At 40.0% G+C, this 14,994-nt stretch overlaps 1 protein-coding gene across 1 annotated transcript; it reads left to right on the top strand.

Moving 5' to 3' along the window:
- Positions 1–57: 57 nt before the first annotated feature.
- On the top strand, positions 58–12,403 carry LOC121487278 (ATP synthase F(0) complex subunit B1, mitochondrial). Its single transcript, XM_041748814.1, has 7 exons — positions 58–206; positions 460–496; positions 4,366–4,511; positions 6,386–6,549; positions 6,950–7,075; positions 10,724–10,903; positions 12,109–12,403. The coding sequence occupies exons 1-7, from the start codon at positions 167–169 to the stop codon at positions 12,184–12,186; spliced, it is 771 nt and encodes a 256-aa protein (XP_041604748.1). The 5' UTR covers positions 58–166; the 3' UTR covers positions 12,187–12,403.
- The last annotated feature ends 2,591 nt before the right edge of the window (positions 12,404–14,994 follow it).

Below are 14,994 nucleotides of genomic sequence, written 5' to 3'. Positions count from 1 at the left end.
CGCCTCGTATCGCGAGAAAAAAAAAGTCGAAGCGAAGTTAATGGACAGAGGGCGCAATGCTCTCGTCTCGCGAGACTTGTGAGCGGCCATCTTGCTCCCGCTTCTGACGGAGCGCCGGGTCCGGGTCATTGGGACGCAGAGGCCCCTGCGTGGACCCTCGTTGAACATGCTGCGACGGGTGGTGCTTTCTGCGGCCGCCGCAGCGGGTGAGAGGCCTACACCCTGGTCCAGACTGTCAGGGTGATTGCAAGGGGGCGCGTCTAGGGTTATTGGAAGCGGTGGGAGGAGCGGGCGTGCAGAAGGGCGCAGCGGACTCGGGCCTCAGTGGCGTGGGAATCCCCCCCGCCGGGGTGGCGCGGGGGCCTCGGGCGGGCCCCGCGGGGGCGGGGACGGGGGACGGGGGCGCGGACGGGGCAGTTCGGACCTTGACTTTGCTGACCGCGCTTTGTTTACGTGCAGCGCCCTGTCTGAGGAACGCAGCCCTCCTTGGCCCGGGGTAAGTGAGGGCAGAGCGCCTCCCTCCGCCCTGTCCTGCGCCGCACTGCACCTCTCTGGGACCCCTCTGAGCTGCAGGCCCGCAGTCGCCCTTCGTTAGGTGATTTAGAAAGGCCTAAAGCTCATCCCGGCAGTGCTGCTCCGTGGCCGCCTGCAGCGTTGTCGTGTCGTCCCCCGGCAAAGACTAAGGGGATAAGCGCTGTGTTGTCACCAAACTATAGAAGCCAGGCTTGGGGTCCTCGAAGCTCCGCCCTTGACCTTCAGCTAGGCTTACGTGCTACAGCGGGATTCCGGAGCTTCTAAAACAAGTTTCCTTAAGTAAAACCAGAAAGCATATTATTTTTAGTCTCTCTCTCAGATTCCAACTTTTACAGAGAAATCATTCACGGATTCTGTAAATATTTATCTTGCCACCTACATAACCAGATAGAAAAATGAGTGAGGCTGACGTGCGTATGTGGAGCTCACCTCCAGGGGTCGCAGCTCCAGCGTAGCGGGTTCGAGCAAGGGCCGAAGCTACAGTAAGGCCCGGTTTCTCCCCTGAACAAGCTGCGGGACCTCGATCTCCTCTGCAAGATGGAGATAATCGTACGTTATGGGTTAGAACTGAGAGGATTGAATTCCTGTAAAATTCTGAAAACAGTGCTCAGTATATACCGTGTGCTTAGTGTTGGTATCTGTTATTAATGTTCCATAAATCCTATTAATTTCTTTTGGAATTCTTTTTCTGCTTCCAGACTTAGATTTAAATCTTGCCAAACATAATGACTTTATGCCTTGAAAAAATGGCTTTTAATTCAACTGATTAATTTTTGTGTGCACAATAAAGTGAGGCTACAATTGCTCCCAACATATCAGAGAAAAAAGAATCCATACAGACAGGTAAACAATTTTAATATAAGTCACAAATAAAATGATTACAGTGTAAGATAAAAGGAATGTACTCAATTTCTCCTTGTTTTCACATTCTATAATATGTCAGCAAGGCTGTTTCCTCCAAATTATATCTGGACTCTAACCATTCTTCCACTGCCACTGCTATGAACGCCCATCAGTTTTCACCTGGTCTATTTCAGTAGTCTCTTAACTAGTCTTCTTACATGTCTATTCTTGTCCCGTAACAGCCCGTTCTTCTACTAGCCTTAGGGATTACATAAGCCCCGGCCCCAACAAAACCCTTCAGAGCTCCTCTTTCCACAACTTCAGTACAATGTGAATCCTGGGACCTTCACTGCTCATTGCTATACGCCTAGCACCTGACATACAGGTGAATGAATGTAAGATTGGAAAGGGCTTTATAAAGGATACGCTTGAGATGTTCTGAAGGCTGGGTGGGCTTGGCAGCCATTTAGTGAAAGACACACCAGGCAGAAAGAGCAGCATGAGGCATGTTTTTGGGGTTTTTTTGGCGGGGGGGAGCTATACATTTATAGCCGTGTGTGTGTAAATATATATATATATATATATATATATATATATATATATATATATATTATTTACGTATAGTTTCATATGGCTAGAGGATAGGAGAATGAAGGAAGATGAGGATATAAAATCTGACAGGTGTTGAATCATGTACGCCATGTTAAATATTTTGTTTTCTGTAGGCAGGAGAGCCTGTTGAGTTTTTTGTTTTTTAAGATTTTGCTTATTCATGAGAGACACAGAAAGGCAGAATCAGGCTCCCACGGTGAGTCCATGCAGGACCTGATCCCGGGATCATGACCTGAGCCAAAGATAGACGCTCAACCACTGAGCCACCTGGATGTCTGGAGCCTGTTAAGGTTTTTTGGGTTTTGGGTTTGTTTTTGTTTTTGTTTTTTAAGATTTTATTTATTTATTCATGAGAGATACAGAGAGAGAGGCAGAGACACAGGCAGAGGGAGAAGCAGGCTCCATGCAGGGAGCCTGGCAACCACTGAACGACTCAGGTGCCTGAGCCTGTTGAGTTTTAAAGTCAAATTTGCATTTTAAAAACCTTGGCAGTAGTGTGGAGGAGCTAAGTTTTTTTTTTAATTTTTATTTATTTATAATAGAGAGAGAGAGAGAGGCAGAGACACAGGCAGAGGGAGAAGCAGGCTCCATGCACCGGGAGCCGGATGCAGGACTCGATTCTGGGTTGGAGGAGGTAAGTTTAAAGGGGTATTTGTTGAGAAGCAGAGAGAAACCAGGGTTTGGATTATTAAGTAGTTTAGGCCAGAGATGATGAGGGCTTAAATTAAGATAGCTAGTTCAAGAGAAGATTTGAGTTGGCCTGAAATATTTATTTTATTTGTTTATTTGTTTATTTTGGCCTGAACTCTTTAAATACGTGGTTCTGGGTGGTTCAGTGGTTGAGTGCCTACCTTTGGCTCAGAGCGTGATTCCAGAGTGGGGGGATCGGGTCCCATATCGAGCTCATTGCATGGAGCCTGCTTCTCCTGCCTATGTTTCTGCCTCTCTCTCTCTCTGTCTCTGTCTCTCATGAATAAATAAATAAATAATTTAAAAATAAATGAAAGAACCTCGAGCATGATTCTCAAATTACAAAAGTTGGTGGGCTAGCTAAAACATAGGGAAGCAGAAAGAACCTTCAAACGATAAGCAGCTAACCAAAATCAATTAAATCATATAAGCCCTTACCTTGCAAAGGGATAGAGGTTGAGTGGGTAGGTGAGGGATAAAAAACATAGAGAATTTAAAGGAGACTGAGGTTGACAGCGTGTATAAAAAGACAAGGACTTTATTTCATCGTAATTTTAATGAAATGGTAATATGTTGTAACTGCTAAAAATGCAGTCCTGGGCTGTTGGAATATGAGAGTAGTTTACAAATCTATGATAATACAATAATTCAAGGTGAGTTCTGTAGACCTCACTGTAGTAAACAAAACCGGGCAGCTTCTTGTGAACTGTCAGGATTGTGAGAGAACGGAGATGTTTAACCCAGATACATGGAAATTCTGTGTGTTACACAGAAAAATGAAATTGGAATTAACGAATAGAGATTTCAAGTATGTACACAGCAGTTCCATTTAAAGATGAACATAATTAGAGCTACCCCACATCGAAAAGGCCTGTTTCACACAATGGTTAGTTAGCACCCCATCACAGAGAATACTCAAGTCAAAGTTCCTGCCATCAAGATGCTCACAAGGCAGTGAATATATAATAGCTATTCGCTTACATGTTCTACTGTATGCTTCGCACCATTTGAAGCTCTTTACCTAAAATCTTCAGAGCAACCCTGTAAACTCATTCTTTATTCCCACGCTACCTAGAGAAATCCGTGATTACAAAAGATTAATCTACTTGCTCAAAGTCAAGTGGCAGGTCTAGGATTTAAAGCCAGATAATCAGGCAGCCTGGGTGGCTCTGCAGTTTAGTGCCACCTTCAGCCCAGGGTGTGATCCTGGAGACCTGGGATCGAGTCTCACGTCAGGCTCCCTGCATGGAGCCTGTTTCTTTCTCTGCCTGTGTCTCTGCGCATCTCTCTCTCTCTCTCTCATACATCTTTTAAAAAAAAATAAGGGGATCCCTGGGTGGCGCAGCGGTTTGGCGCCTGCCTTTGGCCCGGGGCGCGATCCTGGAGACCCGGGATCAAATCCCACGTCGGGCTCCCGGTGCATGGAGCCTGCTTCTCCCTCTGCCTGTGTCTCTGCCTCTCTCTCTCTCTCTGTGTGACTATCATAAATAAATAAAATCTTTAAAAAAAAAAAAAAACAACTTTGTTTGCCTGCCACAGCTAATTATTAGACCCTAACTTTCCCATTCCTGGTCTATTCTCTTTGCATTATGACAGTAGCAAACTGCCTCAGTCCTCATCCCCATTCTTTCTACTAATTGTGCATACGTTATGTTCTCTTTAAATTTGTGTGATTGCTACCCCTAGGGCATTGCAGGCGACAAGGATCTTCCACACAGGGCAGCCGAGTCATGCACCTGTACCTCCTCTTCCTGAATATGGAGGGAAAGTTCGTTTGGGCCTGATCCCCGAAGAATTCTTCCAGTTCCTTTATCCCAAAACTGGGGTAACAGGTGAGCATTTGCCCAGTGTTTGATAGTACATTTAGGTGGTATAGTTTGTTTATCTAGGATTTGGTGGTCTCTTACCTCTTCTGCGTATGCACAAAAATGAAGTCAAAGGTAAATTGTGGAAGTAGTTCAATGTAACAGTTGTGATTTGGTTGCCCTGATTTGTCTGTGGTAAATGTGGTTGGGATTTTCACTTGATTTTATACCATTGTCTCCATTTGTTGATAAATCAGTTACTGAATGCCTGCTCTGTGCCAAGTACTCTTCTAGGCATAGACCGTGAGCTGAGGTGCCTGCCTTCCAAGGAACACACATTCTATTATAGGATAAGCAGGAAAGAAATGAGTAACTGTATAATATATCGTCAGGTGGTGGAAAGAGCTGTGTATTAAAGTAGGGTTTATTAAATTGTATAAGTAAAAACAGAAGTTGGGCAATATGTATCAGGTTCCCCCCCCCCCTTTTTTTTTTTAAAGATTTTATTTATTTATTCATGAGAGGCAGAGACACAGGCAGAGGGAGAAGCAGGCTCCATGCAGGAAGCCTGATGTGAGACCCGATTCTGGGTCTCCAGGATCACATCCCGGGCCAAAGACAGTGCTAAACCACTGAGCCACCCGGGCTGCCCGTTTTTTTTGTTTTGTTTTGTTTTGTTTGTTTTTTCCTTTTAATAAAGTATATACTCTTCTGAAATCTTACATTTTCATAGTGCAGTCTGCTTTCACTTAAATTATTTAATCCTCATAGCAGTCCTGTAAGATTTTTGTTACCAAGAAGAACTAGAAACTAAAGTATGGGCTGAGATTTATTCTTTCTAGTTTATGGGTTGGCCTTAAACCCAAGTTCCTACTTCCGAATTCTTGTGCCACCTACTGCTGTGAGGAGGGGATTCTGGAAGCGAAGGGTTGTTTGTTTTTTTAAACCTCCAGAAGGTGACCGAAAATAGGGTTTCTGCAACTGAAATTGCAAGAAACATTAGGGTCCTCAGATCCCCACAGGTGATTAAAATATTACCAGCAATAGGCTTTTTTGCAAATTCACATTTAAAGTTTTGAATTTACGTTCAGCTTTAAGATTTATATATTAGAGACAAATTTTTAAAAGAGCTATTGAAACTTTTTATGGGAAACTGGATAAAATACATTTGAGACCCTTATTCTTGTGTTACATCCTTTGGTATTCATTTTGCTCAGAAACACTGTAAAATGCTGCCTTAAGGAGGCAGTTTTGTCCTTCCCTAGCTCTTCTGAGGCACAACAGAAAATCCTAAAGAAATGTACATCATGGTTTTATGTCCTTTCAGAACTCAACAGCTTGGTTAAAGAAAAAGATAGCTATATTTGAAGCATTATAACTAGGTGTTACAGGAATTGAGAATCCTGATTCATCCTAATAGATAAATACTACTTTCTTTGGGGTGATTTTTGTTTGCTTGCTTGCTTGCTTATTTCTAGTGTCAGGTTCCTCCTATTCAGTAAAAATAGGCAGGACCGGATAAATTTTATCCTTACCAGTGTTCCCATTCAATAAATAGTATATCTTGCACAAATTACTTAAGCAGTTGTACTAGGCACTTTACATACATTATTTCTCAGTGTCATCCACCCTGTGAAGAAAGTATTGTTCCCATCTTACAGATGAGGAAACTAAACTGAAAGATTATTTATATCATTCAGTTTCTTCTGTGTTGCAGAGTCAGATTCCCTGATCTAGATCCTTTTTTTCAGCGCTACCACACTGCTCCTCAGTACAGGGTTATTTTTAATCCAGTTGCTTTAAATCATTACATAACACCTTCAACTAATCAGATGTAGAACTTTTTGTCATTCCTTTCAGATGTAGTATATCCATCATAAAATAACTTTTCCTTCTTTTAGGACCCTACGTGCTTGGAACTGGACTTATCTTATATTCTCTGTCCAAAGAAATATATGTGATTACTGCAGAGACCTTCTCTGCCATATCAACAATAGGGTTGCTTATCTATGTAGTTAAAAAATATGGTGCCTCTATTGGAGAATTTGCTGATAAACTCAGTGAGGTAAGAACTGTAAACCTTATTTCTCATTATAGACTATTAAAAGCATCCATACCATCAAGTGATGTTTCTGATGTTCATGTTAGGGGACAAGCATATAGAAATGAATCTAATTACGATGATTAAAATTATAAGTGTTAATTTTGGTTATTAATTTGAGATAAATACTTTTAAATCTACCAAACTGTCCAGTTTTTTCATAGTTCTGCTCATTCGACAAGTTACTTCATAGTTATTGTGAGCAATTAATTATCTTTAAGGATTTGTGCATGTCTCCCAGTGTATGTTTCTTCATGAGTGATTTTCACAAATGAGGAATATAACTTTGAGGAAGCATAGAATGAAGCTATTTTTGTTACTCTCTCTGTTTTCACTGATCTTTGTTGTAAAATCATAATTGCAGCAAAAAATTGCCCAACTAGAAGAGGTGAAACAGGCTTCCATTCAACAGATCCAGGATGCAATTGATACAGAGAAGTCACAGCAGGCACTGGTTCAAAAGCGCCATTACCTTTTTGATGTCCAGAGGGTAGGTTTCAGAACCTTCTAAGGAAAATAAAGTTAAACCGTTTGTGTGCATTTAAAACAAAAATCAAATTTTATGAGAATTGGTTGAGCGTATAGTATTTAGAAAAGAGGTGGGGTTTGGCAATTACAAGTATTTAGATATTTAATATCTATCAAGTGGATAAATAGTTACTCTAAAATTAGAGTAAAGGTTATAAAAACATATTTTTGGATCTACACAGGACAGTAGTCATTAAATTATAGCTGACTAAAAAATGGTATTCACTATCTAAGGCCATAGGTGGAATACATGCTGTGCATTTCATATGTGCTCGCTATGAGGAACTCTTACTTGACATACTTACTTACAGTGAGGAAATCTGATACTTTAGATTCCAATTCACAAACCAAATTCAGATAGCTGTAAAGCTTTTTTACTGTGGTCAAGGCATCATTAGATTCTAAAATATACTTCATCTCTGAAACATTTCTAGGAATATGCTCAAGTATTTTTGTTTAAACAATCACATTGTTACCTACTTTGAGCCCTTGCTTTATTTTATGCCTTTTATAGTGAGATGCCCTATAATTGAAATTTTATGCTAAAGAAGCACATATGAAATGAAAAATGAGGTGCTAAGGTAAAGTATATGAAGTATTAAGGATCTAGGCCAGTATTTCTTAGTGTGGTTTGTAGTACCACATGTATCAATCCTCTTTGGTGCAGGTTTACGAATCCAGCCCAAGACTTTGTAGATTCAGAACCTGTATTAGGAACTAAGAATCTAGATTTTAAAAAACTGACCCCTAAAGATTCTTAAGCACGTAAATGTTTAAAAAATCTCAGGAAACTTTAAAACCTCTTTCTGTATATACTTAGGTTTCAACCAGAGAATCCTTCCTACCTCATACATGATATGTACACCACAAAATTTGACTTTTGAAGATGTAGCCCTTTCATAAGAATCAGATGGTAGTCTTTATATTTTTACTTATTTTTGAAATATTTAGTGACTACTGATAGAGCTCTTCCTGTGTGAGACTCTGGCAGGTATTTGGGAATAAAAGAAAGTCTGCTTTTATGGAGTCTGCTTTCGAGCCAGGGGTTGAGGGGACAGAAAAAAAAAATAACTGAGCAGATAAAGAATATCAACTGGTCCTAAGTGCTATGTAGAACAACAAACTAGGAAAGGAAATGAGAGGGAGTTAGTTTTATTGGGCAGTCTAGAGAGGCCTCTAATATGATGCTTGAACAGACACCTGAAGAAATGTTGGTGCAAGCTGTGTGGACTTCTGGGGAAATAGTATTACAGCAGAGCGAAGAAAAATTGCAAGGGCCCAAAACCTGGAAGCTTATTTGGTATGGTCAAGGAATAGTAAGGAGACCAGAATAGTTGAAGCAAATGGATGAGGAGGAGAAAAAGCAGAGAGTGGTCAGGGGCTAATTGGGTCAAGTCTTGTAGGCTTCTCTGTGGACTCTTACCTGTCCTCTGAATAAGAAAGTCATTGAAGCTTTTAAGCAGAGGAGTAACACCATCTCACTTGTCTTTTGAAGGGTCACTCTGATTGCCTTGTTGGAAATAGCCTTCGGTCTGGTAGCATTGGTTTGAAATGCCTGCCAATTAGCCAAGTAGAGTTATGTGGTATAGACCATTACATAGTATATGAGTCAGGAATTTATGGGGAGAATTCCAGGCTGAAAATTTGGGAGTCACGAGCTGACAGGTGGCACTTAAAAGTTATAAGACAAGAACATGGTGAGGGAAAACCGGTGACAAGGACAGTTCCAGTGTGTAGTCATCCTAGTTGTTATGGTCAAGAAAGAAAGGGCCTAAAATTTGCCATGGATTTAGCAACATGGAGGTTGTTGGTGACCTTGTAAGGGCTATTTTTAGTAAAGTGGTGGGAGTTGCTTGAAGAAAAAGTAGAAGGGAAGAAATTGAAGTCAGAGTATAGACAACTGTCAAAATTGTCAAGGAGTTTTATTGTAATGGGAGGCAAAGAAATTAGTTGCTAAGCAGAATAATTCAGAGAAAGTCAAATACCATATGATTCCACTTGTGGGATTTAAGAAACAAAACAAATGAACATGGGAGGAGAAAGGCAAACCAAGAGGTAGACTCTTAGCTGTAGAGAACAAACTGATGGTTATTTGGCTGGTGGGGGAGTGAAGTAGGTGATGGGGATCCAGGAGTACACTTTGCTGCGATGAGCACAAGGTGATGTATGGAAGTGTCGAATCGTTATACTGCACTCCTGAAACTATTACTACATTGTATGTTAACTAATTGGAATTTAAATAAAAACTTGAAAGAGAAAAAAACTAAAAATTAAAAAAAAATAAAAATAAAAATTTAAAAAATTCAGAAACTATAAGGGGAAAATTTGTTAAATTGACTTCACAAAAATTTTTCATATAAAAATTAGCATAAACAAAGTTAAATGACAAACTGGGAAGAATGTGTGGGTTCCATATGACCCAAAAGGGTAGTTCTTTTAGGAGAGACCAATATCCCAGTAGAAAACTAGGCCTAGGCACAGACCATTCATAAATACGTGTAAATGATTTCTAAATATGTCAATGTTCTTAGATAATGACAGTTAAAATTTGTATTTTTTCTGCTTATGAGAATAGAGAGTAAAAGGTTTTATAGTTATCATTGGTCAAGGAGTGATAGGCATTTGTGTTGCTGGTAGGACAATGATGTAGCACAATTTTATGTGGAATGTGACGGTGTTAATTAAAGAGCATCGGCTTTATAGCCTGGCTCCTTGTATTCAGATCTTGGCTTGCTTCACAATTTATTAGCTCTGTACAAATAGAACAACCTTGGACAAATTCCATAGCTTCTGCCTCAATTTCTTTACTGGAAGTTGGATATAATAATAACTATGCCATGGTATGATTATGAGACTAAATTGACACATAGTTTGTAGAACATAGTAGATAATCAACATGTTATTAGAGCAAGTATTTACACATAAGTGCAAAGACAACAGATGTAGCATTATTTCTAGTAGAAAAAATTTTGAAGCAGTCTAATGTATTAATAGAGCTTGGTTAAATAAACTCTGGATTACGGGACACCAGTATAGTAGAATTCAATGTAACTTAAAATTGTGGTGGGTCTTTATGTCATAATTCGTAAAAGTGATGTGTGTGTACATGTGCATACCTGCCTATGCCTGTATTTTGTTTATTGAAAATTTCTGTGAGGGAGTTATAGGACGTACAGGAAGATGGTGGCCTTGGGTGGGCTGGAAGAAACTTACTGTATATACTTTTTTATTTTTTTAAGATTTTATTTATTTATTCATGAGAGACCCTGAGAGAGAGAAAGACAGGCAGAAACACAGGCAGAGGGAGAAGCAGGCTCCCTGCAGGGAGCCTGACGGATTCGATCCCGGGTCTCCAGGATCAGGCCCTGGGCTGAAGGCAGGCGCTAAACTGCTGAGCCACCCAGGGATCCCACTGTGTATACTTTTAAATATATTTTTACCACATCCTAGCAGTTTGTTTAGCACATGTATCTCTTACCCATTCACATTAAATAAAACCATTTTGCATAAAGTACAAGAAAGTGGTGGGGTATTCTAACCGATGGAATCGCAGATGGAAGTGACCCTTCAACGATGCAGACTTTTTCATCAATTCTTAATTTTGCTTCAGAATAACATTGCTATGGCACTGGAGCTCACTTACCGGGAACGGCTGCATAGAGTGTACAGGGAAGTGAAGAATCGCCTAGACTATCACATCTCTGTGCAGAATATGATGCGTCGAAAGGAACAAGAACACATGATAAACTGGGTGGAGAAGCATGTGGTGCAGAGCATATCTGCCCAGCAGGTACATGGTGTCCTGAAGTTTCTGGAATTGTATTGACTTCTCACAAAGCTCTGCTGATGCTCTGGTACAATAGGAATAGCTGGCAAGGAGTCATTAGCCTAGAGACGATGGGGTCGCCCTGCTTCATTGTTCTGGGAAGACACTGCACAGCTACCTTGGTGGCCTTCCTCTTCCTCAGAATTTGGTCACCAAAGGGTCTCTTGCTGTCAGAGACAGTGACAGTTGAGAACACTGTGGCACACTTATATTCAAGTTCTGTCACTTAGGAAATGCTAACCAACATAGTTCATTTCTCTGTACAATAGGCTGGATAAAGCTATTTCTGAGTCCCTTTCATTTCCTAATTCCATGATCTCTATTCCATTTCCTCTTCCCAGCCACTTACATCATTGGTCTTGAACAGAAAGGAAATGTTTATTACTCACCTAAATTTGTTTTCCTTTTCTAAAGTTTATATATTTTTTTTATTATGACTTGATTTCTCTCCCAAATATAGAGAGTACGTAGGTATTTATGACCATTTTCTGTTATAATCATCAGGGATTAGAAGTGTTTTAATTGTCTACCAACAATTAAAGGATTTTTTTTCCAGTAAATTCTTTTTTTTTTTTTTTTTTTTTTTTAATGATAGTCACACAGAGAGAGAGAGGCAGAGACATAGGCAGAGGGAGAAGCAGGCTCCATGCACTGGGAGCCTGACATGGGATTCGATCCCGGGTCTCCAGGATCGCGCCCTGGGCCAAAGGCAGGCGCTAAACCACTGCGCCACCCAGGGATCCCTCCAGTAAATTCTTTTGCATAAAAGTAACATACTTAGGAATTGACGAAAACACAAAAAAAATAAGAGACAAAATTTTTATTCTTGACATTTCTGTGATTGTTGTTAGGCTGCTGTTTTTCAAGCATCTGTTAGCTATGCAAGCTAACACCATTGGCACGTGGTTATAGCAGCATCTGGCTTCCGGTTCTTTATAGATTTCACTCATAAAAGCTGTGAGCCAGGGGATTTTTAACTAATTCCCTGGATTTGCTTAGAATAAATTGCATCCCTCTGTGGTACATAAAATATTCCTAGTAATCTGTCGTGTCATCTTGAGATTGTGTAGGAATCAAGATCTTCTAGGAGGTATCCTTTAGAATTACAGTGTTTTGTGCCCTTCTGTGATTTGGAGACGTCTAAACAGATTTCTCTTTCCTTGTCACAGGAAAAGGAGACAATTGCCAAGTGTATTGCAGATCTAAAGCTGCTTGCAAAGAAGGCTCAATCACAGCCAGTTCTCTAAATGCATCTATCCCGGTGGAGAGAGCTAGAAGCAATTAACTAGCCTGTGACATCTTTCTGTTAACCTTTCCTAAAATGAAAAGTTTGCTTCATATAGTGAGAAAATTAAAATGATCTATTTGCCAATGAGAGGTTTTTCATCCTTGCTTGTATTTTGAGTTCCATGATCACTTTTGAAAGACCAGTTTGCTTTTAATAAAATTTGTTGGCTAAGATTACCAAGTTATAGCTTAAACTTGTAATTAATTCTACTATCTTGAGCTTTATAAGTGACAGTTAAAACTAGGTTTTTCAAGTTGCATAATGTTCTGAACTATTTTAACATATGGCTAAAAATTAAACATGGCATTGAACTGATAATTCAGTGGTAAACTATTTCTGGCTAATAGGTAATAGGAAATTTAAAGCTTTTTATTAATTTTAAAGTAACTAAAGAAAATGTGTATCAAGTCACATTATTGGCTTTATTGTTTTAGTAATATGTCATAGAAAATATTATGAACCTGATGTGTCATAAAATTATCGTAAAGAGTCTAGCATTAAAGTCAGAAAATTCTGCCTTTCCATAGGTTTGTCTGCATTTCTATAAGGATATGCTTATACACAAAGGACGACTTTAATAGGAAATATTTGGAAATGTGTACCATTTGGATAACTGCTATTTTCACTGACTTCCTAGGATTTTAATTTATGTAACAGTCGATTTCGGGTCAGTATTTATTGATAGCTAATGTATTCCTTTGCTATAGAAGTCAGATTGACATCTTTATTGTTACTTTAATAGAGGTGTTCCAAATTATTTGTTTCACAAAGGATTTATAAATGCCTAATTTGTGCTAAGTACCATTCTGCACTGGTCATATGGAGATAAAATTTCCTCCTAGAAAGTCAGAATTCTAGAAAGGCATAAGAATATGCGAACAATAGAGACTCTAGCACAGGTGCTTTGAGATTATAATGACAAGTACCATTTCACAAGCCTCGTTTTTCTTGTATGAAACTGTCAGCATTCAGTCAGAGAAGCAGAACTACTAGGGTATAGTAATTTAAGTAGGCTTATATGGGATTGGACTTGATGCTGTTGTGGGAGCTGGTCAAGCATGGCCCTGCAAAGCTGTTAACCTTTGTTTCTGATGTAACAGCTTGAAGTCCACAGGGCAGGCTGTAAAGAGGGAAGATGGATGTAAAGTGGGAGACATGGGAACAAGTAGAAATCACAAGCACAGACTGAAACCCTTGTCATTTTTATTACCTCTGGCTTTGATGGTATGACTCCTGGAAAAGTCTCAGTCCTTTTTCACACATACCTTGTCCAAAGTTTAGAAAAGCTGAAGAATGATTCAGGGAAAGGTTGAGAAGTTGCAAGCTCAGCTACAGCTGGTGAGCCCCACATCAGCATTAACATGTATGAGCTACTAAATAGCTGTGGTTTCACATCGGCCCTCTAAAGTTGCTCAAGAATTGAATGCTTACTCTAACCAAAACATTCAGGGACAAGAATTCTGGAAAGTTCAGCCTAACACACTTGACACATTACAAACCACCACGATAATTAGCGTATTAATAAATGTTAACCTGAATGAATAATACTAAAGACTAATCTCAAGAAGTCCTTGAACATCAGTAAAACATGGAGAGAGCAGAAAGGTGACAGGTCAGAAAAGAAAGGCTGAGCTGGCATTTGAAAGAGGAGGTTCACCAAGAGTGAGAGGTGGGTCCAGAAAGGAGTGGCATTCGTGATTGTAGAAAAGCTAATGTAGGAGAGTAGCATTTTTGAAACTCAAGAAGTTATTTGTGAAATATAAATAGGACATATATTGGGGTCCTTAAATGCTGTGCTTTGAAGTTGGGTTTTGTTCTGAGGAAGGGAGCCAGTGAACAGGTTTTAGCACAAGAATGACTAGATTTTTCAGAAAAGTAATTCAACAGTGGAGGACAGTTTACAGAGAGGCAAAGCTAGTTTGGCTCTGGGATCATTCAAGCCAAAAGACCTTGAAGACCTTAACTAAAGGCAGCATTAGTGAGACTTGACTGTGCCTATGGAAGAAGGGAACCATCAATATGAGTCACAGCTTTCTTAGAAGAGAACAGGTGGTAGTATTGTTCCTGTGATTTGGGGTACAGGACTAACTATGATTCAGGAAGGAAAATGAGGCTGAGTATAGAGCCATGAAGGAACGAACATCAGTGTTTGAGAAATGGCAGAGGATTCAGCAAAAGAAGGAATGGCCAGTTATTGAGGAAAACCAGAAAAGAACAGTGTCATAAACTCAAGACAGCAGAGAGTTCTGTATCAGAAGAGCCACTTTTTCAGGGGCATTAAGAGGACTTCATAGCTCAAAAGTCTTTGGTGGCCCCTCTTAGAGTAGTACTTGTGAACAGCAGGGACAGAAGGTAAATTACAGTCGTGATAAAGGATTTAAAGACTGTGAGGAAATAGACCTACATAGAGTAATTTCCAGAACACTACTCACCCTCACTTGTACTGTCTGCACGTGTATTGGATACCTTACAGGCATCTCAAATGTAAGTTCAAATATCCCTTAGTCTCCACCCCCCCACCCCCCGCCTGCTTTTCTCTGTCTTCTCTATCTCAGATAATGGCACCACCATTTACCCAAGTTGGTCAGCCCAAAAAACCAGGACCATAATCCCTTTACCTTTCTATCAGTCCATCAGCAAGTCTTGTTACCTCTACTCTCAAAATTTGTCACAAATCTGTCCACTCCTACCACTGCCTAATCCAAGCTGCCATGTTTCACTTGGGCTACTGTGATTTTCTGTTGTCACCCTTGCACCCCTTTTAACA

This window comes from Vulpes lagopus, chromosome 3 (genome assembly GCF_018345385.1).
Source record: "Vulpes lagopus strain Blue_001 chromosome 3, ASM1834538v1, whole genome shotgun sequence".
NCBI classification, from domain to species: domain Eukaryota; kingdom Metazoa; phylum Chordata; class Mammalia; order Carnivora; family Canidae; genus Vulpes; species Vulpes lagopus.
Note: the sequence above shows the minus strand (reverse complement) of the source record. Positions and strands in the feature narration are given on the sequence as shown.

Excerpts from the sequence above, each read along its gene's own strand:
- LOC121487278 (XM_041748814.1), top strand. The coding sequence starts at position 167 with ATGCTGCGACGGGTGGTGCTTTCTGCGGCCGCCGCAGCGG. Across the intron at positions 497-4,365 it reads GCAGCCCTCCTTGGCCCGGG|GGCATTGCAGGCGACAAGGA; the intron begins GTAAGTGAGGGC and ends TGCTACCCCTAG. Across the intron at positions 10,904-12,108 it reads AGAGCATATCTGCCCAGCAG|GAAAAGGAGACAATTGCCAA; the intron begins GTACATGGTGTC and ends TCCTTGTCACAG.